The 23,243-nt window shown below is 48.3% G+C and overlaps 1 protein-coding gene across 1 annotated transcript in view; it reads right to left on the bottom strand.

Moving 5' to 3' along the window:
• ZFHX3 (zinc finger homeobox 3) overlaps nt 1-23,243 on the bottom strand; it is a 110,882-nt gene that overhangs the window by 13,979 nt on the left and 73,660 nt on the right. Inside the window, exons 4-6 of the mRNA XM_009324700.1 lie at nt 21,422-21,529; nt 9,063-9,196; nt 8,652-8,852 (exon numbers count right to left, since the gene is read on the bottom strand). Of these exons, the coding sequence (XP_009322975.1) occupies nt 8,652-8,852; nt 9,063-9,196; nt 21,422-21,529 (443 nt within the window). The remainder of the gene's footprint in view (nt 1-8,651; nt 8,853-9,062; nt 9,197-21,421; nt 21,530-23,243) is intronic.

The raw sequence follows: 23,243 nt of genomic DNA, 5'->3' as shown, positions 1-23,243 counted from the left end.
AGAAGGAGGGGCATGAGAAAGAAAAGTACAAATAAGGAGAGAGGTGATAAAGGAAAGGATGAATAAGGAAAGACTAAAAAGACAGCAAATTGTCTGTGAAATGAAAAGCTTTTGGTAACCCTTTCCTTGCTCTGACTAATGTGTTCCTTCGCCTCTCTTCAAGTGTTTGTCTAGACCCTGCACCATCATAACCAGTGCAGTGCTTGAACACCAACTTTTTTAAAGAGCTGGAGAGTTTGCGTGCTTCAACTAGAGATGCTCTTTGAAATAGTCACATGCATACGCTCATCTTTTTCTGGAAAACCGTGTTTCTTTGGATGTATCTGGTCACACACAGAACATACAAACTACCTCACTAGCAGTTTGCACATGGTTGGCATCAGATGCAGGACAACAAATACTCTTCTGAAAGTCCAGAGTCAGTATCTCACACCACCTGAAAAGCTGCCCCACAGCCCTTCTCCGCAGAGCAGCAACTGGAAAGACAGACCCGTATTACCATCACCATCTCTGCCGTATTCCAGTGCATGGCTGCCAGCCCCTGGCTAGATGCCTGTCGCAGGCGAAGACACCTCTACAGCTCCAAGCAGCTGCACGCTTCATCCCACTGATGCTCAGGAAGCATTTCCCTTTCACCAGGGCCGTGGTACTTGAAGGAACAGAAACCACCGCTGACTTGCAATGCTTGTGGTGCTCCCAGCCTCTGACTGCTGGAAAAGTGAGGCATAAATAAACACTCCTAGACAGGTATGCTTCCTAGCAGAACAAGTCTCTCCATCCTTCTGTCAGATACTAAGATGGCATTTGAACCTTGGATTTCAGAAGAGAGTGAGTGAGGCTGTTATCTGCATGCAGTGTAGCTTGCTTTCTGCAAAGTCAAAGACTGCAAGGCTCTGATTGAACCACATGAGATATTAGCAAATCCGCAGTGAAGTTGAAGGTAAACCTATGTGCAGGACATGAAATCTTCCTTATCTACACACATGTCAAATCCAAGCAAACACAGACTAGGCATTGGCTTTACTGAGTGAATGGAAGCAAAAACAGTCCATGAAAAACCTCAGAAACAAATGTTCGCATTGGAGTGGCTGCAGACGTCTGAGCCGCACCGGGGAGGGATGCTGAGCTCCCTCCCTTTACTGGGACCGCCGGTGCATGGAGGTGAGCGCCGGGTCCCACAGACGTCTGCAGGAAAGGCAGCTGACACTGATAAATCACCAGGAAGGAAGCTGAGCACGCCAAATGCATTCCACTTTTTACTCTAAGCGGGAGCATCTGACGGCTGTGGGTGGCGGGTCAGAAGACGTGAAAGGTCACTGGTTAATTCCTGGTAGCTGGGCTTGCAGGAGGGGGACGAGCAGGGACGCTGAGGAGGGAAGGCAAGCAGGAGCCGTCCCTCTCAGCTTTATCAGCAGGGAGAGCGCTTTCCTAGGATCTTTAGGAATTATGAAAAATAAATCATGAGAAATTAAAAAAAACCCCAACAGAGTAGAAAAAGAATAAAATTATCTAACACCTCAGCTGCACATCATTATAGAAAACTGTGGGCTTTTTATACGCATTACAGTAAGGCAGCCATCCCCACTACCACACTCAGTACGACGGATCAGTAATTGTTTTCATACACTTTAATTAGAAAAACTCAGATGGCTATGAATAATAATGGAAAAGAGAGACTTTTGCACTTGAAAGGTTGAAGTCAATCAAGTGTGAATGACGGCAAAAAAGAAAAAAAAAAGACACCAATTCATCAGGCCTCTGTTGTCTCGCCGCGTCTTTAATCATAATTCCTGATTGGGATTCAAGAAGGCAGTAAGCAGCGGTTCTTTGTCTGCCTTCACCTTCCGTCAATTAACTCTCCCCGAAATATAATCATCAACCTCACATGCTCCTCTGCATCTTAATCTGGGTCTCCAAATGAGTAAGTCCTGCCCTATATGTGTTTAAGTAATTACCTTTATCTACCTGCATCTCCATAGCCACAGTTCTCACCCTACTTCTACCTCTCCCTCCGCAATAAAAAAAAAAGAAAAAAAAAAGGGGGGGAAGAAAAAAAAAAGGCTGTGGTACATTAAATTGCTACAGGCACAAAATCCCAAAAGGCAAACAGAAAAAAGCTTGGAGAAAAGTGCAGGAAACTAGAAATTCTGGATATGGATGTGGGGCAGCTGCAGGCAGTCCAGACAGCCACACAGGGCTGGTCCTGGGAAGCATAAACCTTGAAAATAACGCACTAGTATTGCTTCAGCAACTGGACCCGCTTTAGTCCTCTACCTGTTTAGCAGCATTCAGGCTTCTCCGGAAAGTGCCACCCATTTCCTATGCCATTTTCCAGGGCAGGACTACTCTGTCTCTTCATTCCCATGGACTACCCCCTGAGCAGGTAGCAAAGATAAAAATAGTGAAAATAGACTGCACCTCTCAAATAATTTTGCATTTACACTGAATTCCAGACTGCCCATTTTGAGCTATTTGTCCTTTTACACTGCAGACACGTCCGAGGATATACCATTTCCTTGTACGTGCAGAAAATGCCTCGCACATTGCGGTTCCTTTTAGTATAAACAAATAGTGGTAGTACCAAGGGGGCAGGAAGGTTTAGTGGGCCACGGCCACCCGACAGATAAACAAGGAGCAGTGCTCTACGACACAGCATTTTCTACTTCAGATGTATTTAAATGGCATTAACTGTTCTGGTGATAGAGAAGAATGTGTTTATCTTGAGCACAGCCTGTGTTAGTGCGTGTGGTCGTTAAATGCTCTCTACCTCCCTCTCACCTGAGCAGGCAACACCTGGCATGTAATCCTGGCATCCACCCTCAGCTCTGCTCAATACCTCTATCTCTCTGTTTAAATGTCTCTTCAACACCAGCTGTTTCACAATGGCAAGAAGTCAGTCAATTTGAACCGTTATTAAAAACACAACCCTACAGATGTAAGCCCGACAAACATGATTTGTCTTCTCCCTTTCCTTCTGCACATACTTGTTTTGCTCTGTCTAACATTAAACTGTATCCCCTTCGCAGCTGCAGCCGCGATCTTCTGGCCCACAAGCTACCAGCAAAGCCTTCCAGCTCGGAAACACCACTCTGTCACACCAGATCACCCCTGCTCACAGCCCTGAGAGCGCCCGTCCCCCCGCTGCTCCTACGTCCAAGGTCTCCTCCAGGTTGCTCTCCCAACGTTATTGCACAGAAGGCAAACAGTCTGCTTGACCCATGTCACTCTTGACCTTTCTCTCCAAACAAAACTGGGAGGTGGGGAAGGATCGGCAGCTCGCTCCTACCCGCTCTTTCCGACAGCCCGGCATTCGGGTACCAATACATGGATCAGGTTCTGTTCATCGGTACTTCAATGACTAGAGTCAGTGTCTCCAAGAAAACCCCTAATGCTGGGGCAGGCACTCAGGGCGCACCCTTCGCTCTGACTGCCCCGTCCCGCTCAGTGGGGCATGGAACTTGCTTGGGTAAAGAGTGAAGGAGGGGGAAGTTTGGGCCAGAGACTGTGGCAGACCCTCCTGTGCTCCACTGCACTGGAGATGGGAACGCCGTCCGGAGAACTACCCTCTAGAGCAGACTGCAGAGAAGCCAGTTATCTGCCTTAGAAGACAGAAAGCTGTTGGGACAAGCCTCTCTGCTTCCAAAGACCCTCCCTTTTGGATGACATTCAGATCTTGTTAAGCAGATAAAATTTCTTTATGATGATGAGATCCACTGACATGCATGGGCACCCCAATTTGATGGCCATTTCTATAGACAATGTGGTCCAGTGAGTGACTGGTACAAAAACCCCATGGGCTGACATGCCACGTCTCCTGCCTCCCTGCCCTACGAGTATCCTCAGCAAATCGCACATGCCCTGACACCTACAGACCTGCCACCGGTGTGGAGAACAACCTGCAGGTCCACTCCTCACCGGTGACAACGTTACAGCAGTGACAAGCGTGGCTCCTGCCACTACTGGATCTACTGGATTTTTAAGATGATGAACTGCAGAGCTGCTTATCAGCATGGGCTGGAGGCTCGGAGCTGCAACACCCCTCCTGCGCTGGCCCTGGCAGTGTGACACAAGCATATTCTTGGCACGTCCAAAAAATTAATCTTGGATATCGTGAACAGCCAGCTCCCCTTGCGCACTGGATCTGCCTGCTCTGACTTTCCTCTGGACCAAGTGACCAAATGTGTGGACAGTCTACAAAGTTCCTCCGTAAATGCCCCAAAATGCTGAAATCATGCGGCTTTGAAAAGAAAATCTCTAGAAGGCGTCTGAGGAGATACATTACTATCCCTATGTCCATGCAACCAGGGGGAAATACACATGCAATGCAAGGTTCCCGAACCAGACAAAGGAGGTAATTTCCATTACAAAGAGAGAGAGAGGGTGCTGGAGTGAAAAGCTTCATTAGACTCAGAGAGGCAAAGCGATGGCAGTATACCAAGGTCACTTCTAATTTAGACCATCTAATTGGCAAACATGGCTCCAAATGGCTATCATCTCACAGGGCTCAGAATTAATGAAGCCCGATTATTTTCATTACCTTCATCCGAGATGGAGAATGAGACACAGAGTGCAAGGGAAAGGGGGGAGTGAGAGGGGGCAAGAAGGAGGGAGAGAGAAAAATTGAATGACAGCAGAAGGGAGAGAGCAATGAGAAAAGACAATAGGAAAGAGGAAAAAAATGTAAAGATAGCAAAAAGGAGAAGTGAGGATAGCAGGGACAGGCAAGAATTACTCTTAGAGCAAGGGAGAAAAGAAAAAGATGGAAAGACGACTGAAACACTGGGAAGGCGCCCTAAACCAAGGAAGAGAAAACTGACAACAGAAATGACGGGAGAGGAATGTGCAGAAGGATCAAGCCGGCCGCAGGAGGAGGGAGAGCTGCCCGCTCCCAGAGGCTCTCGGGAAGCCGTCCCTTCTCCCGGCTTGAGCCCATCAGTCTTGTCAATCGACTGTGCAGGCGAACTGCACTTCACCCTCATTAAGGGGCTCTCTGCTGAAGCGGTGCAGGCCCAAGATTAGCAAAGAGGCTGTTACGTGGAAAGATGGCGATTAGACCCGCTTAGAGTGGCTGAAATGCCATGTAAAATGAACTTGGCCACATTTGTTCACCAGCCTTGTGGAAGGGAAGCCGCAGGAGATGGGGGGGTGGTGGGAGCCCCTGCCCCTGCCCCACGGGGGCTTCCTCGGCCCCCATGCCGCGCGGGGATGCGGCGCGTGCTCCTCTCCGCTCAGCCTGTGGCTGCAGCCCTGCCAGCCCCTGTCCCAGAGCCTGGGCCGGTGGGGAGGACCTGGGTGTCCCGTGGGACAGCCAGCCAGGCTGCTCGCTGATATGAAAAGGAGGGGGCATGAAACAGCCAGCTCTGAGATGCTGAGGACAAGCAAGCAGCCGTTACTATGGCAACAGACATATTAGACACTGCAGGTTCCTGAAAGGCGTCTGATAAGGTATTATTAACTGGAGCCTCCTCCAAACGCTGAGCGCAAAGACACTGTGTCAAAAGGGACCTGGCTCCCATTTACTGGACTGCAATTCCCTTGCGGTGGCACCAAGACTCAATTCACGCGTCAGACTGAGACGGGAATCTTAGCTAGAATGAGCAAAATTAGGAACCTTTGATGCTGCCACATTCTGCACAAGCCATACTGATTTCTCAAAATATTTGTCATTTAATGCAAAAAAAGAACAGCCTTCTTGACCCACATGCTATTTGACTTGAAGCAGGAGAGGCAATCTTCCTCCCCAGACATATCTCTGGGTACCAAAGGAAACAGCTGCCCAGGGTCAGTGGCAATGGCAAGGTGGAAAAACCAGAAACAAGCCAGAGGATGTGCTTCATGGCTAAGCCAGTCTCCACGGTTCTCAGCAGAAGTCCTGTGCTCTGCAGCAGAGGGATGAGGCCCTGCTCCAGCACAGCAGATGCGCTCACCTAAGGGGACTGTCCTCCACAGTACTGCAGTTGCTTTGGCCACGTCCTCTGCGGGGTGTCCCAAGATCCTTAATGAGTGGCTTCTGCCAGTCTCCCTGTATCCTGGAGGACACAGACCTGCTCAGGCCAAGAGGATGGACCAGCCCAACTGCACCTCTTCCAGACTGCGTGTTCTGCCGACAGCCCAGCTCAGAAATGAACCATTTCACACCACTGTAACAGATACCCTTAGCAAACTGGTAACGGTTGCTGGCTTAAGAAAGGGGTTCAGCTTCTGCTCACTGCTCTTATAAAGTCAAAATGTCTTCCATCAGTTTAGTTAGAAGCTAACAAGATTCGTTCAAGTCCTCAGAAGGTATTTACACACTTAAGCACCATCAATCAAAACGTATGCTGGTCGCAGAGACCGAGGTCTTTGTGATGGGACAGCTCCTCAACCCAGGTGCACAAGTGGTCGGCAGAGCAGAGCTATGCCCTGCTAGAGCCTGCAGGCACGGCCAGCTTCACAGGCTTAGTGAACCGCTGGTGCTCCTTTTCCCTACCTCTCTATATTTTGTTATCCAGAGATTGCTGGGACCTTCAGCCTGGTGGGATTTTTAATGGGTTTTACAATGTGGTGCCTACTTGGGGCAGATGTGGTTCTCATGGGCGGTCAGGAGCATTGGTCCGAGAATGGCCACCACGAGCCTTTGCAGCCTGCCAGGGCGGAGGACGCACCTTCGGCTCCTGCGGAGCCCAACGGGGCCAAGAGAGAGGGCAGAAAAGTGAGAGGACAGGCAGCTAGTAAAGCAAAGGGGGAAGATAAAAAGCATAAAGGCATTTGAGAAGGAGCCACAAGAGGACTGGAAGGGTGATACAAAGAGAAGGTGAGAGAACTGTAAGAGAAAAGCTGGGCAACGCTGCATGTGCTTGCTCAGATGATGTCACAGGAGGGGAGTTGATAAAGAACATGAGTATTACGACAAACACCATATTATTCGCCTCCATTGTCAGGAATCGGCAAATAAGGGAGAAAACAAGCAGAAATGGGGTGCAAGAAAAAAATCACAAAGAACTGACAGGAATCAAAATAAACACTTGTTTTATATACTTGGCGACAAGTTCTTAAATGCAGACACAACCTTGTCTTGAAGATTATACCAAAGAAATAACAGTGTAGAAATCTGACGATACACCCCATTTGTGAATTTAGAAGGGTTTTTGAAAATGTGCCTTATTAATTCTACCTGTATCTTAAACTGACACTAGCAAATGGAAAGGCGCACTCATGTGAAAACCTATGAAAAGGGAATTCATGAAAGAATCATTCTGGGACTCAAAATGTTATTTACTGAAGCAGGTGCCTGAGTGCTGGGGAGTGGGGTAAGCCTTTATGAGCATTTTTGTGCCGCAACAGCACATACAAGTCCCACAGAAGAGGTCCAGCAGCTGCACACACGACCATGCGTATGCCAGCAGCAGAGAGAGACTCTGGGTCAGCAGCTCTGGGGTAAAGCAAGCCAGAGCACAAACCCAGGTCTCACAAATGAGAACTTGAACACTGCGCTGTTAATTCACTACTTCTCACCAAGCAGTAGCTCTCCAGTTAAGACGACTTTCAATTCCTCGGAGATGGTGTTGGAGGAGGATTCCCATGCTAGGTGCTAAAGCAAGGATGCAGGGCAGAACAAAAGCCTGGTGCAAACGTGTGTGCTGAACCACAATCTGCTGTCTGAATTTTCTGCTCCCAATCAGAATATTGCAATAGCAATCACAACCCATACGCAGGCACAATGTCATTTGACAAACAGCTTGAGAAGCGGAGTCGTTACAAGTTTTGAGCTCTACGCGAAGACAGTTGACTTTATCTAGCAAACTTTCACTCCACACTTCAGTGGCTAACTTCCTATTTCAGAGAATTTTAACTGCCTATGCTTAAATTTTAATTTAAAACCAGGCATTTCAAAACATCTTAAAAACAGCACTTGAAACAGTAGCTAGCTCTAGTTTTCAACGTTCCCATAAGGTTCCACCTCCCTTGGGCTAACAGCAGCGCACCCCTTGCTTGTTCAGGTTACCCTGAAAAAAGGGAATTGTTGCACAACAAAAGCATTGTAATTTTGAATGGAGCGACTCCTCACAGAAGTAACAGATACAACTTATCTCATACAACCACAACAATGATCCTCATTAAGTGAACGAAGCGCAGAACATGGGCAGCACAATAGGACTGCCTCCTCTCCACGAGATGAGACCGCAAAGGGAAGTTACTCTATTGGTTCTTAAAATCATATTTTAAGCAGAAACCTGATATCTAATTTCCTGTAATGTTACCTTAATCACCATGGCTGTCCTTCTTGGGAAGTGCTCATCAACACACGAGCACTTTCTCTCTGCAACAGGAGCAGCACAGCACATCAGCTACTGTATCTTCCAGAAGCTTCTGTGCAAAATACGATCCCATGCAATGACCTCAGCAGTTAAAGAAAATCGTATTTATTCTAATCTCTTCACAGGAAAATTACTCAACGCTGCAGCATTGCCAGTTTCCACAGTGCTCAAGCATGGCCAAGATAGTCTCTGCAGACAAACCATGCAGGGATGGGAAAAACCTAAATGACAGAGCCCTGACAGATGAAGGAGCTGCCCACTACAGCAAAGTGAGCCCGTGCAGGTCAGGCCATCCCTTTACTCTTCATCTTTGCTAGGAAGGCAGCAGACGTGCTTGACTACGCAGCCACTTACCGTCATGATGAGTTTCTCAACACAGTCAGGTGACACACTGTGCAGATGGGTGAGGTGCAGCTGCAAATGGATCTTGTTGTTCAGCATGTCCTGGCAGAGCGGGCAGCGGAGCATAGGCTGCACTGAGTGCTGGGTCATGGCGTGCACCCGCAGTCGATTCACGTCTGTGTTACTGTACTTGCAATACGGACATTGATACATCTGCAGAGCAAGACAAATGAATCATGCAATTGTTACAGCTGCTGCTTTCCTCTTTCCTTACAGCTAGACTTTAATAATTTGATGCCTTCTCCTACCACCAGTTATCGCCTTTCATCCTCCTTCTCCTATTTTATTTTTTGCTTTTGGCACATATGAAACAAATTACCTGCTTGTAGATGCACAGAAAGCTGGGTTCTTCCTCTTCCTTACCTGCTCTGATTTGGTCTCCTCTGAAGTTTTTGACCATTTAAAGGAGAGAGGTGACTCAGAGCTGCTGGGAAACGATATTCGTTTAGAGGATGCTGGAGGCTCTGTCAGCTCCTTCTCTGCCTGGCTGGCTGGTGCTGCAACAAAAAGAGATTTATATCAGGACACCCCCAAAGAGGCTTAAATTGGACAAAGACAGTATTTCCATTTCCACTGCTGCTGTTTCTTGAAACACATGCCAAGGCGTTGGAGGAGGATGAGTTTGTGGACTAACTTACATCCTACAAAGCCTGGCCAAAAAAAGTTCATTCTTGATTATCTTCCATAGCAAGGGAGCTGTGTCATTTATAGTCAGAAGCAGAGAAATCTCAGCTATTTCTGTGGGCTGCTTACAACCTGTTAGGTGCAGGAGAGTCTTGTCCTGCGTTTATGTCGGACACACAAATGCTCGGCCAGACGTGAAGGCCAATGTGTCATCTCCACGAGCGGTTGGACTGACTCGACAAAGCAGAACTCATACTCCTAGCTCACCGAGGACGTTTTGCATATGAACACTCTGGAATACGTTTGCCTTGGACTCGGCTGGAAGCTGTGGCCCTCAACTCAACTGACTTGCACTCTGTGCTGGAAGCAGCGGCACACTGCCAGGACGGCACCGGCCACCTCGGCCTATGCGCCTCAGGGAAGAGCATCTGAGGGTACTTCCCAGCAAGCGGTCCCACCAAAATCACGATGGCAGACCGGCAGCAGGACCCAGCCTACAGTCAGTGCTGGGATGGCAGCCAGACAATCTCACACTGTAACAAGCTGAGGAAAGGTGATCTTATTTCAGCAAAACAGAAAAAGGCAAATGAGCCCAGAAGTCAACAGCAAAACACTCCGCAAGTTGAGGCACTCCGAGAAGCGTATCCCTGACCTTTACCCCTCCCCCGAACCCTGGCAGCCTGCAGTACATAAATTTGTGGGACATCTATTATTTAAAAACTGTAAGGACAAGTATATTATACACAGCCCCCGTCTCCTCCTCCCCGAACACACATTCATAACAGTACTTTAATCTGTCTCGAATCGACTTCAAACCCATTTCGCCCTTAATGGGAGTTATTCATTTTCACTTGAAAGGTAATATATGACAGCTGGATATTTAATATGATGGATCGGCTGCCGATTAACAAGGCACTGTAGCATTCTTAGACTGGTCCCCCCATACTCTTCCCCTTGTCTCTGATTCTCTTTGTGAACCCGCTGTTATCCGCTCCTTGTTTCAGAAGATGCTGTTAGAGTATGATCCAGGTAAACTGCTTCCTTCTCAAAGATCCTTCCATCCACTGACATGAGCAGTATTTCGCAGGGTACCACATCACAGTAAGAAATACAATCCCCATTTCTAATCGCCTTCCCTGCCAGACCCCACCTCTAAGCGTTCAGCTAAACAAAGGCAAAATAACTTCCAAGAGAGGGAAAATAGGTATTGCAAACAGATTACAATATTGCCAGAGGGAGGCAGGGATCAGAAGAGCTCTGGTGCTACTAAATTTCTCCTGGTAGACTTGGCCATGCCAAAGCCTGCTTAGAAATGATGTCCTTCCCTGTAGTGCTGCCCTGCTGCACGCCTGGTTTTTCAGCCCTGGCTGGTTGCACAGCCTCCATGCACGGATGTAAAGGCCAGGCTGTATCTGCAACCAAAACCATAGGACCTCACTGTGCTGCCAGCTCCGTTACAACGTCCAAACCTAGAGTTTCTTTGTTTAAAACAAGTCTGCAGTGTCAGGGCTGACTTACGGACACCAACGCAGATCCCACTCTGCTCCCTGTGCAGAACAACGGGCTGCTTTTCAGGTCGATCTGCTGGCTGAACCCGAGACCCTCCCTGGGGTTCAGAACTGGAAAGTCATGAAAGATGTCTACAGGACCAAAGCTGGTCTCCCTTACTTCCTGCTAATAAAATGTGCTTGGAGCATGAGAAACACGGCACCACCCCAGACCCGCCTGCGCTGCTCCTCTGCCGAGGAAAGCGGTCCCTCCTGGTGGGTTTGGGGAGGCAGAGACCACCACTGAGAGCCAGTACCGTGGTGTGTGGAGGACCACCCTGCCTTAAAATGCCCTGCCCGAGCTTTGTGTGATGTGAGTGGCCCCAATAAGGAGGCTAATTGCTGTTGACATTGTCCACTCCTCGGTGTGACCTTGGACATTGAAGCGTCAGCCCCAATCAGGCAGTCAAGCATCGGGACCACCGTCCCGAGACCCCAGGTCTGCCAGCACGTTCACGCAGCCATGCGAGCTCTGCTCCAGCCCTGTACTGGGCTGGGACAACAGTGCCAGCCATGACTTCGGGTCCTCTTAGACTTCTCTGCCCTGGATGGTGACTCTGTCTCCTACGTGGTCCGGGCAGGGTCTCTCCAGGCTCTGTATCTGTCAACTGCCGCTTCAAACCTTTGGGTGTCATCTGCTCTGCAAAACTACCAACAAGTGCTGCCACGAACCGTGCTGGCACCACGAGCCTGCAAGAGGGGCAGGGGACACGAGGGACGAAAAGGGATGACTGGAGAAACCTCTGCTCATGTGTATGGGTCACCTTTCCAAATAAAGGATGACAATGCTTTCAGTTTTGGCAACAGAGTGAGAACCATGAAATACCTACCGAATTGCATTAATAAACCCAGGTGAGCTCTGGACACTTACAAAACCCCTGGTGTCCCCACCGACGATGGGATCTGCACTGGCACAGCAAGGCACGAGGAGCTCGGGAGCCCCTGGTCCTCACCCTCTGCCACCGACTTCACTGTGTACCGCTTCTAGCAGCTCACCAATGTGACGTTTTCAGACGCAGTGGCTAAATTCAGCACCCCAACTGTCAACTACCCCGTAGCTGCTGAACACTAGCTGTAAACTTTGGAGTCACGACAGGGTATTTTCTTATTTCCTTTCTATTGGGAAGCAGCCTGCTTAGAATTAGGGAAAAGTAAAAGGTAATTAAAATCTACTTTTACTTACCATCTCCAAAGTGCCCAATTTTATTAAATGGACTTGATCCAACCCGTAACTTTAATCCTTCAAAACCAGAACTATTTATGATTGTCCAGACCCCAGAATAACTGGTTTGTTGCAGAATTCTGAAAAACACATACTGAATATTTGTTCTAAGTATTATTTTTTGAGTTGACAGCTCACGTGGGAATTTTAACACCGAGACCGAAGTTGATTGTTGATAAACAGCCAAACACACGTAGTGACACATTCAGTCCACATCACAGATCAGAGGAATTAAGAACTCTCTTCTGCCTGGAGAAATGAGGACACGCAGCTCGGCGCCTGCCTGCAGAGCTCTCCAGCAGCTGCGCGGGACCTTCGTGTCTGCGCGGAGTCTGCGAAATGTCAAAAGGGCCTCGGCCCCAAACGGCAGCTCGGCACCAGAGAAGGTGGAGCACAACATCTGTGCCCTAACCACGTCCAAGACCACGCTCTAGAGGTACGGGCCTTGCAGAAAAGAAAAAGGAATCTGAGTTTAAAGTACGATGTACGACTATGTATCAATTAGTATTTTTATTATTTTGACTCTTCAAATGGATTTAGTTCAGATTTGCTGACCTTAGAGAAAAATCTGCATTCTCAACAAATGTACCTGAAAGCCAAGTGCAACGGTACGGTGTTGCTGCAGGTGTGCTGGCCCACCACAGCACTTCTCAGAGACCTACTTGTCTTCTTGCTCTTCCTTGGCAGCTTCTGCTTTTCAGAGGAGGAGGAGAAATCCTCCCAGGCGTTACTTCAGAGGTGAGATGGGACGCTTCCTCGGAAGTGGGGATCCTTTCCTTTGCTAGGTCCAGAGGCAAAACCGGCAAGGGTCCCCAAAGCTGCCTGCTCTCCATCCTGGTGGGAAAGGAGTCGCCACCCCGCCTCCCAGCCATCAGATTCTTTTAGCTAAAGTACCACTGACAGCCCCTTCATCTAAACTTCCATCTCCCAACCCAGCAACATAATGGAGAAGCCAATTAAATGATTATTAATTCATGCTGCTTTCCGTAAGCCAGAGGTTCTCATCTCCCTGCATTCCGTAAACCAGCTTGCCACTTGCCCTATAAATTTACAGTGGGGTTTCTGCTATCTCCATTGATTTAAAAAACAACACCCACCCCGCCCCCCAGCCTACTGAAAAAAATCCCTTCCTACTAAGTTCAGCAGCCCGCCTGGGAAAAAGTTTTCAGTGGGACCAGGGAACTGTGTTTTCACTGCCCGATGGAAAATAAAATTCCATATTTGGTGGTGCCTCCCTCCTTAAACCTCCCCTGACGTTTTCTTGGAACAATTACTCAGCATCACGAGCCCTTGGACCAGACCGACCTGCCTGCTGTGCTTGCACAGCCCTGCGGCTGGAAACGCCCACGATGGCAGCCGCCGCTCCTGCAAGGGTCTCGCAGAGGAGCATCCTTAAAACGGTTGTGGTTTTCCTCCCGAAATTCTGAGACTGGAGCTGACTGTTTTATCTGTTTTCATGCTCATGCAGCCTTCACTGTGGGTGATGGGCAAGGCCAGGCCCTGTGGTCCAGACCTACCTGCGCAGTTCCATTAACAGCAACTCAGGAGCCCAGAAAAACAGCGCACAAAGTTTCGGTCTCGGCCTCTCTGGCAGACAGTTGCTATCCCGCAGAAACACGCAATTTGTATTAATACAGCAAGAATAACCCTGAGAAGGTAACTCCACCGAGAGACTGCAGTGACACAAAAGCGGTGAGAGCCCCGCTCAGGCCTCCCCAAAAGGGCACCTGGGCGTACAACACTGTTACAGCGCTGCCCGTTTGTTACCTCGTGTCTTAATAATATATGGTTGAATGTTTCCTTCTGAAACACTGTCTGTTTACATTCCTTATTCCCTGAAGGTACCATTCGTTCTAATAAGATGTTGTAGCCATACTAACAGGCCTGTATATTGCCTGTTGCTCTACAGTATTTTTTCAACTCTGTATTTGATAAATAATGGGATCACATGATAGACAGAAGTAAATACACAGAGATTTGCAAGCACACTTTTGTACCCAGACCTTTATTGCTGCCTTTCAGAAATGTGGCCCTGAAAATGGTCAAATAATTTGTTTTTCTAATGCTGTGTCATACTTTCCAGCCTGCAGTGAGTATGAACAACTGAATTACTATTAAATATTCATATTACAGTACCCAGAAGCCCCAGCCGCCACCAGACTTTTCTGCCATGCTCTGCACAAACACAGAGCACCCAGAAAATGTTACGGAGATACGCCAGGCAGCACAAGGGGCACGTGGAGGCAGCGCTTTGCTCGCCATCATGAGCACCACAGATCTTCCCCGCAGCCCTGCAGATCAGCTCATCTCCTGTCGGCTCCTGAAGGAGGCCCTGTGACCTGCCGGGAGCTGCGCTGCTCCCCGCGCAGTGCTCTAACGCGGTGCTGCGCTGTGAACCAAGAGCAAAGGCACCGGGGGGAGAGAAAATGACCCGTGCAGGCTGGGTGAGAGATACCGGAGCCACGGCACAAAGTTATGGATCAGTCCCCAAGGTTACGAGAATCCCGACTCTGACCCAGGGAGCAGGAGAGTTGGCGAGCAACGCGGCCACAGGCGGCCCTGCCACACCGGCACGCTGGGATGAGGGTCCAGGTGCTCACAGACACGTAAGTGGCAGCGACGGTAGCAGAAGCTGACATTGGCACACGAGTAGCAAAACACTCCAGCAAACGTACCCGAAAGAAAAGGCCTGGACTGAAGCCAGGAGGCTTCCCTGCCCTGGGAGCGACAGCTCCCTCTTTGCCCCTCTGAGTTAAATGGAGACCTGCGCCAGGCAGAAGGAAAGACGGGGTATGTAGAAAATCGTCCCATCTTGTGCCCAGCATGATCCCCGTTTGCAAAGCGGTACCCTAAAGCACTGCACCTTTTCTTCCAGCAATGATGTCCAAGATTATATCTTCAGAACTGTGGGAAATCTTGGGGTTTTTTAAATTACAAAGTGGCTGAAAGGAAACAAGCAATAATCTTTTGTATTTGCCTGTTTCATATGGTTCTCAAACCAGCTATCAATCTGTGTGAATATTACTGTCCAATTCAAGTGAATAAATATTTCAACTAACCTATGATCAGAGTCCATATCAACTAATTTATTAAATGAGTGTGTTGAGCTTGGGAGATGGTCTAAACAACAGTAATTCTGCTAACTCCTTAAAACCAGCAAGGAGAGATCACCACCACTGCCGGGCAGCACATAGCTACCTGGTGAGCAGAAACTACCGGTGAGGAAAGAGCGAACATGGAGAGTGGAGATAGCAGAGACGTCAGCAGAGACCCACTTGCCGAAGAACGTGCATTAAAAGTATCTGAAAACAGCAAAGCAGCTGTCGGACAGGCTCCGCTGCAGCACAGCAGCTTCAGACACCAGCAAAGCGATTCGCCCAGCAGTGCCACTGAGACAGCCCGTCTGCGCTCCCGCACGTCCTAGAAAGCAGGGACTGCCGCACGGGCGGGTTTTAGTATGTGTTATCATTCCTGGGGAGGGAGCAACCAGGTTTTACTGTGGTGAACACGACATGCACGTGCTTTCAAGATCAGCAACTGGCAAAAGCAGCCGAGAGCCGGCAGGGAGCTGTGCAGGCAGGGAGGGCTGGCTCCGTTTTGGGGGCGTGCAGGACCATTTCTCCCAGCTAGAAGTCAACAATTGTTCAACTTGGGCCAGATTGGTAATTTTGCTGCTTTTTATTTTTTAGTAGCCATACTTCACTAGGTATAAACAGAAAAAGAAAGTTCAAAAAAGAGTCATAAAAACAATCAAGCCGATCGCAAGGAATAATCAAAGACACTGTGCACATGACTGGGCTCAACAGCCCCACCAGAGCGGAGAGGGCCAGGACGGGGCGAGCATGGCAGAACCAGGCCAGGACGCTGCACAGAGGGTGACGGGGGATGCTCTGGGGCCACGGCTTGGAGCAGCACCCGCGGCCGGCCAGCTCCAGCCAACAGGCAGAGCTTGGGAAGAATCCCACGGCCTGCCCCGGGGAAGGGCTGACGGGCCTTTGGGGTCCTCCCAGAGCCACTGCTGGGCCATCGCCTCCCCTTCGCCCCCAGAGACCAGAAACCCAGCACCTGCGGATGCTGCCTGCAAGCCAGGCGCACGCCCCGCTCTGAGCTCAGCCTCCCCGGCGAGCCGTGGCACGGAGGCACCTGACCTGGCTGTTTTCCTGGGCTTGAGCTGGCGCCCGGGAGCCTTTTGTGCTTCGTAAATCCTCAGGAAAAAAGCACAATTACAGCCAGCCTTCCCATCCCCTCTCCTAGGTTTCTTTCACCCAGAAGCCAGGGTCGAGAGCCGCTCCATCGCACCCCTTGTCCCCTTCCTCCCAGCCCACTCCCGCCCTCGTCTTTACTCTGGTCCACAGAATATCCCAGCCATTAAGCGCTCAACAAATGCCATATATTAAAAAAAACAGAAAAAAGCGGCAGCGGGGGGGAGGGGCAGTAATAGATTTCCGTCAGGATGTGCCTGACCTGTTTTTTTCAATTTCAGTAATTAGAAAGGCAGTGGGCCTGTAGGAATTATTCATAAACTGCAGGAGCTGTGCAGTATACATTTATGTTAAACATGTCAAATCCGATTGAAATCATGCCTGCCAGCACCATACTCCATAAACACACTTTTCTGCAACAATTTCCCAGCTCTCGGCAGCCCATTAATACCTCCTTTAATAGCAATCTACCACGGATTCGAATCAGGGACGCTCCATTGCTCTAATTGCTCTGTGTTAGGTGAGCATCATGGATTAAAAAAAAAAAAAATCATTAAAAAAAATAAAAGCCCTTCAGGCTAGTCCTCTAGAAATATTTCATTTCAATCTATATTTTAAGTAGAGTTTGTTTCTTGTTTTTGTGGAAAAAAATCTGATATTCTATACCTATACAACTGACAGTGCATTAAGAAAGTCTCTTTCATAGCTGGGTCACTGCAGATGAAGTGCTTCTCTCTAGTCAGAAAATACATATAAGCCCCACCCCAAATCTCAAAAGTCTCGTACTGATCTACCCTGGTCTGATTCAGGCTTTAGCTGGAAACCAATGTGTCGAATATTAATCATTTACATCCTGCCTTAAAAATGGAGTTGGGAATAGCCATGATTTCTCTCCTCCTTGCTGGTATGCTTGTGATAAATCTCACGTTAGTCATGATGAGATAATTTCTAAAGCTCAGCCATCAGGCAAAGAGCATCTCCCTTCTCCAGCACGGAGGTGGACAACTCTGGAGCAGGAGAGGAGCAGGCAGGGCAGAGGTAGCTCCGGTGCGAGGGGGCTGCACCGAATGGCGCTTGGGAGCTGCTTAATCCCACTGCCGGAGAGAGAGGAAAAAGCGAAAACTAACAGGTCCCATCTAGAAACAGGGAACATCAGCCCTTTTCTCTCCTCGCAGTATTTTAGGAGTCACACAACAGTGTTGGTGCCTGTGAAGCACCGCTGCCTGTTAGGAGTTGAGGGGAACAGAGGCAGTGCGAGCACTGCTGAAAGCAGACGGCGCTGCCGCTTTCCAGAAATCTTTTAGGAGCCACAAAGCTGTATGAGAAAATCAAGGTAAAATGAATCCTTATTTGGGATGGAGTTTTCCACATGTATATTTTAATGGAAAGTATTACCTAAAAAAATGTTTCTGCTTAAGATTATTCTGTTTTAAAATAAACAACCCCCCCAAATCGATAAATTTACTTTGCAGCTGAGACATTTTGACAAGCTTACAATGAAAGCAGAGAGCTTTTTCCTTTCAGTGCTAACACCGACACCGGTGCAGCCTGCCACATGCGGACGCATGTACCGTAGAGCAGTCGAACAACCCTGACTCATCACTCGCGTGTCTGTGCAGAGGGAGCTTGGCAGACATACTCGACATTTCGTTAGAGATCTCACAAATCTTGAAGAAAGGGGAAGAAATAATCACCCAGTGCGCGGTTAAGAAACTGAGGCACAAAAAGTGAGTAAATTGCTAAGGAATGTAATGATCAAATTGCAGCATGATGAACAGAAAACAGGTCTATCAACCTCCACTTCAACGCACCATTTATTGGCTTTGAGCCTGCACTTCTTTCTCACCTATCTCCCACTTTCACAGAATTGCAGGGCTCAGAGGCAGCGGTCAAGGTCAGCGGCTCCATCCAAAGCAGGATAAGCTGTGCCTACTTCATTCCCGACAGAAGCTCATCTTCTTGAAAGACCTCTGAGGAACCTTCCCAGAAAATCTACTCCAGTACTTCAGAAGCTGTACCAGGATAATTTTTTATTTATTTATTATCTAACCTCAATCTTTCTCCCTTCAATTTAAACCCATTACTTCTTGTTGTCTATATCCTGAACATGGAAAACAAATTATTTCCTTCCTTTCAGAAGCATTTTATGCACAAGAAGACTTATCTTGTCCTCCCCTTTGGTCTTCTCTTTTTGGGTCAAATAAGTCCTTTCATTCCATTTTCTCCTCACAGCTGACGCTATGCAGACCATGCTCTCTTCTGGGTTGTTAGTGCTGTTTGGGCTTTCTGAAATTGCTCCTCAACTTTCTTGACACCCCAAGCTCAGAAATGGACATAATCTTCCAGAGGAAGCTTTCCAGCACTGCAGAAACGCACCCATTCCATAATATCTTCACCTACACCATAATGCTTGAGCTTCGTTTTGAGACTGTCCTGAAAAGCAGCATCAAAAGTCTTCCTAAGGAGATGATATGAGATACTGACTGCAAGCAAGACCTTCTTCACACAGAAGTAAATTGGGTCGTGTTGACATGATTTGTTCTTGACAAATCCATGTCGACTGTTGCTCATCTCATTATCTTCCCGTCAGTACTTACAAACAGTTGTTTGGTCAATTCCCAGGAAAATCTGGGGCAAACGGAGCTGGCAGGTGTGCGGTTCCCCAGCTACTCCTTTAGTCAAAGATAAGCACCATGTCTGTCCCTCATGGTACCTCCCCCGTTTTCTGTAAATTCACAAGAGATAGCAGCTGACAGATCTGAGGATGCTCCAGTCACTTTCTCAAAGCACCCAGGTATGAAGCAGCAGGTCACGGATGTGACAACATTTAGCTTAACTAAGTACTTTGCAGTCTGTTCCCTCACAGTCGGAGGACGAGCTCTCCCCATAGTGCCGCTGGCACGGGCTGCTCTGGTCTCGCATGCAGTCGATCTGTTTAGTGAAGATGAATGCAAAGAAGGCTTTATGCTCTTTAGCTTTCTTGACATCGTGGCTGATAGCCTTCCCACTGGGCTGAGCTGCAGACCAGCTTTTTTCCTGCAGTCTTCTCTTACAGCAAGTGAGTGCTTCTTTGATATTACCCGTTTCCCTCCCTGGTAACACCTGAATTTGTACCGTGGCGTTTTGATATTCCTGTACGTGCAGACACTGCTCTTCTGTGGTTGTCATGAATAACCTCACCTAGTTTCCATTCCTTTCCATGTCTGTGGTCCAGAAGGACATGGCAACATAGCCATGTTCCTCAAGGGAGCTTGAAAGCCGAAACAAGACCGAGGTGTGGTACCTGTTTTGCATATCCACTCTACATAAACAGTGGATAACATTTTTTTTTGCTTTAAAGTTCAGGGGTAACGTTGTTACATGTTTGAAAGCAGGACCTGAATTCAACAACAGCGCATGCATACATCTTGCTGAGGCTGTACTCTTCAGCCTTGCAGCGGCTCTGGACAAGGCTCGTCCAGAGCTCTGTGGGCTTACGTACATATTCTGCGTTTTCCTTTGTGTGTTTTCCTTTGAAGACTCAATGAAGATGTCCATTTCTTATCTGCTGTTTGACTGACAAACATCAAAAATGGGTTAGGAATTTCACCGGCAGGATGAAGAAATAAAGCCACCCAAATTTAGAGTTTCTGGATAGTAAAAGTTTTAAAAAGTAGGTTCTTCATTTTTCCTTACATGTTTTAACATATAAAAATAATCTTTTCACATAGATCAGCTTTTGTAAGTGCTTCAGGTTTGGACAAAGGGCCCTACTTCCCCTTTAAGAGATTTAGTAAATATACAATACTTACATCTTTCTGTGACACTTCATGAAGTGTGCTTTTGCTTAGGATCACACAATCCCACGCAACAAGAGACTAAAAATCACCTACAGCCAAGCAAAATCTGCATCTCTGGGTTGAAGAATGGGTCTGTGATGGGGAATGACATACAGAGCAACCTCAGCAAGTGCAGTCTAGACTGAGAACATGAGCTTCAACAAGCACTGAAGTGCAGCTTGCTTTCTTCACCAGTTTGGACACATCTTCCAATGGTTGAGATTAAAACTGTATTGAGGCGAAAGACCACATTTCATCCTTTTGAAGACTGTGTAATCCGAAATATCTCTTTGGCTGTGGCTCACTAAGAGGCAACCACAAACACAGCAGGAGAAGGCTGCCTGGAAGAAGGGCCTCTGTGCAGACTGAGAGAGGCATCGTACCAAGCAACCATCAGTCTGCAAACCGACTGGGCTACCGTTCAGAACCAGAAACGGGGAGTCAGAACCGCTCCGTCCTGTGTCAAGGAAAATTAGTACCGCCTCCAGTGCCTCCATTTCCACACCTACGCTGAAGTGGTCAGCAAGTGCCAGCTGAGGAGGGGAACGGCCCTCTCCAGAGGACGACAATCTTGCAGCTGCTTTCTGCTCAAAGGCAAGGAATATTTAAAAGATTCCTCCCACTCACCCCTGCAAGATAGCAACCATCTTCTGGGAAAGACAGAGTAACCTAATAACTTCATAATTAATCCATCTAAGGATTTTGCAAAGAGAAACCTTTCAGATTCCACTGCAACAATGTAAGTATTGTTGCGCATCTGCAGTTTCTGTTTCAGGATGTCATGGCTCCAGCAGAAACTGAGCAGTTAACAGAGCACAAGCACAGGGTCTGCCTCTCTGCTCTGCCTTTCTGTGTCAAAATCTTGCTACCAGAGCCAGGACCACGATGAAAAAGCAGGCTAACAGTCTCTCAAGCCTTAACAACATAGGGTGGGGTTTCATGATATGCTTAATCCACCCTAAGTGCTGGCTGCTGCCAGAAGGGGCAGTCCCCTTCTCCCTCCTCCCCTCGCAGCTGCTGATTCCCACCGCCTGGGTCAGGTCCAGTACCACTGAGCACAGGGGAGCTCCGACCCACTGCCCCAGTGCGAGCCCAGGGCTGGGAGGGGGGACGCATGACCGATCACGGCTCAAACTATATGAGTGTGTCATGAAGCTACACCCAAAGACTTCACAGAGGACGACACTTAATGTCATGCTGACAGTGCTGCGCAGCGCAGTCATTTAAGGAAAGAGTTTTGCAGACCGCTGCTCTGCAACTTCCCACTTTCCTTTCATGGATTTAAAGAAAAAGAGGGACCAAAACCCACCTGTCCATTTACTCTGGTCCTTGTCCCCTCCACTCTCTTGTTCCTTGGCAGGCTCTTCAGCATCACAGGCTGTTTCATTGGGCCCTTCCACATCTTCAATGGATTCTTCTGAAACAAGAGAAGCAGAAAGTGTAACATAAAAACGGAAGTCAAAACAGAAAAGCAAGTAACTGCCATTGAGCAAGAGCAACAGCCAACGCTGAAGCACAAGTGTTGAGTGGCGGATATCAATGTCCGTACCCACCGTTCTCCCAACACTACCTGCTAGCTGGTCACGAAAGAAACTACAGAGGAAAAAAGTGAGAGATGAAGACAAAATGAAGAATCTTGCCCACTTCTACCACTTAGAGCTCCTGATGTCCCCTGCGGTGTAGTGTACAATAAAACATTTGCCTGGTATGAGATGGTTCTACCTAACCACGCCATAGTTTAGAGAAGCGTCAGGGACTGACCGGAGCCTCCAGCACCTTCAGCCTCAGCCTTCCTCCTCATCCCCATCTCAAGTTCTTCGGACCGAATGGCACCGTGTAGTGCTGACCCCGGTCACTGAGACCCCCAAGTTCACCGCAGAAACACCACCACTCGCTTCTGCTCAGACAAAGCAAGGAGCAAGCAGCACTGTCTTCTGCGGACATGGCCCTGACACAAGGGATGGGAGGAAGCTGCTGGGGGTCTTATTTTCATCCCAGTCATGGGAAGAGTTTGAGTGCACAGGCAGTATCATACAGGTGCAAAAGCATAAAGGGGAAAAAATACTCAGTGAAGTGAAGCGTTGAAAGCTCAGAACAAAACACAAAGGGTCACTGCCCCACCCGTTAACCAAAACACTGGCGTGCCGAGGCCAGCGGCACGGAGCGTGTCGACACAGTGCAGTGCAGCTCCATGCAGAGGCACCCTTGTCAGGTGGGATACTGGGAGCAAGATAGCTGCAGCTGCCAGACCGCTTACACCAGGGTGCAACAGCTACATTATCATCTAATATCTTAGGTATTTATATATAGTGCGTGCAGGTCGACAGCTACCATGTAATTGACGGGGGCTACATCAACACTGGGAAGAAAGGGTACTTTTAAGCCATTATATCCTGTTTTAGGCAGGATAGTTCATAATTTTAACTTGCATTATATGGCCATGGTAAATCCTAGGCTATCCCAAGGTTTTATCTGAAGTACCTAACCAGTTAAAGCACCACCCCCCATCCTCCCCCTAACAAAGACAGGGCTAGAAATCAGGGTTAAAAATATATATTAGGAGATTGCAGATACTCAGCAGCGCCCTTTGAGAATGTGACAACTTAAATTGGGGAGGAACTTGTAAAAGCATCCAGAGATCAGCACTGATATTAAGTGCAAGCTCTACCCCTTTTTCACTCCTTTAAAAGCTGGAAACTCTTGAGAGCTGCAGGGATCCCAGTGGTCTTCGCCTGGGAAAACAGAACCCCGGAGCAAGAGGTGTGATGGGTGGCATCGCTAGGCAAAGGCACCTAACACGTGGGAAGACACAAATTACTGACGCAGGGGTGAGACGAGCAGTCTGTCGTCCGAGATGAGTGCTGAAGTTTGCTGGAGAGAAGGGCTGTGAACTCAGCAGCTGGATTCACGTTTCAGAAATCAAAACTCCAAAATTTTTCCCACTGTGGGGAAAAACCAACAAACCACCCCCAGCCCCCAGACCAGCTTGCTGCCTTCAAAATGCTGCTACGCAGGGCGAGACAGCTAGCAGACTTCAGCCGGTTTTGTTGAAAACCTTCGTTGAGGGGTTTCTATTATTTTATTCAAACTTCCATTTTATCCTCCCTCTGGGCACCCAGCTCGCTCTGTCG

The sequence above is a fragment of the Pygoscelis adeliae genome, unplaced genomic scaffold (assembly GCF_000699105.1).
Source record: "Pygoscelis adeliae isolate BGI_AS28 unplaced genomic scaffold, ASM69910v1 Scaffold520, whole genome shotgun sequence".
Lineage (NCBI taxonomy): Eukaryota > Metazoa > Chordata > Aves > Sphenisciformes > Spheniscidae > Pygoscelis > Pygoscelis adeliae.
Note: the sequence above shows the minus strand (reverse complement) of the source record. Positions and strands in the feature narration are given on the sequence as shown.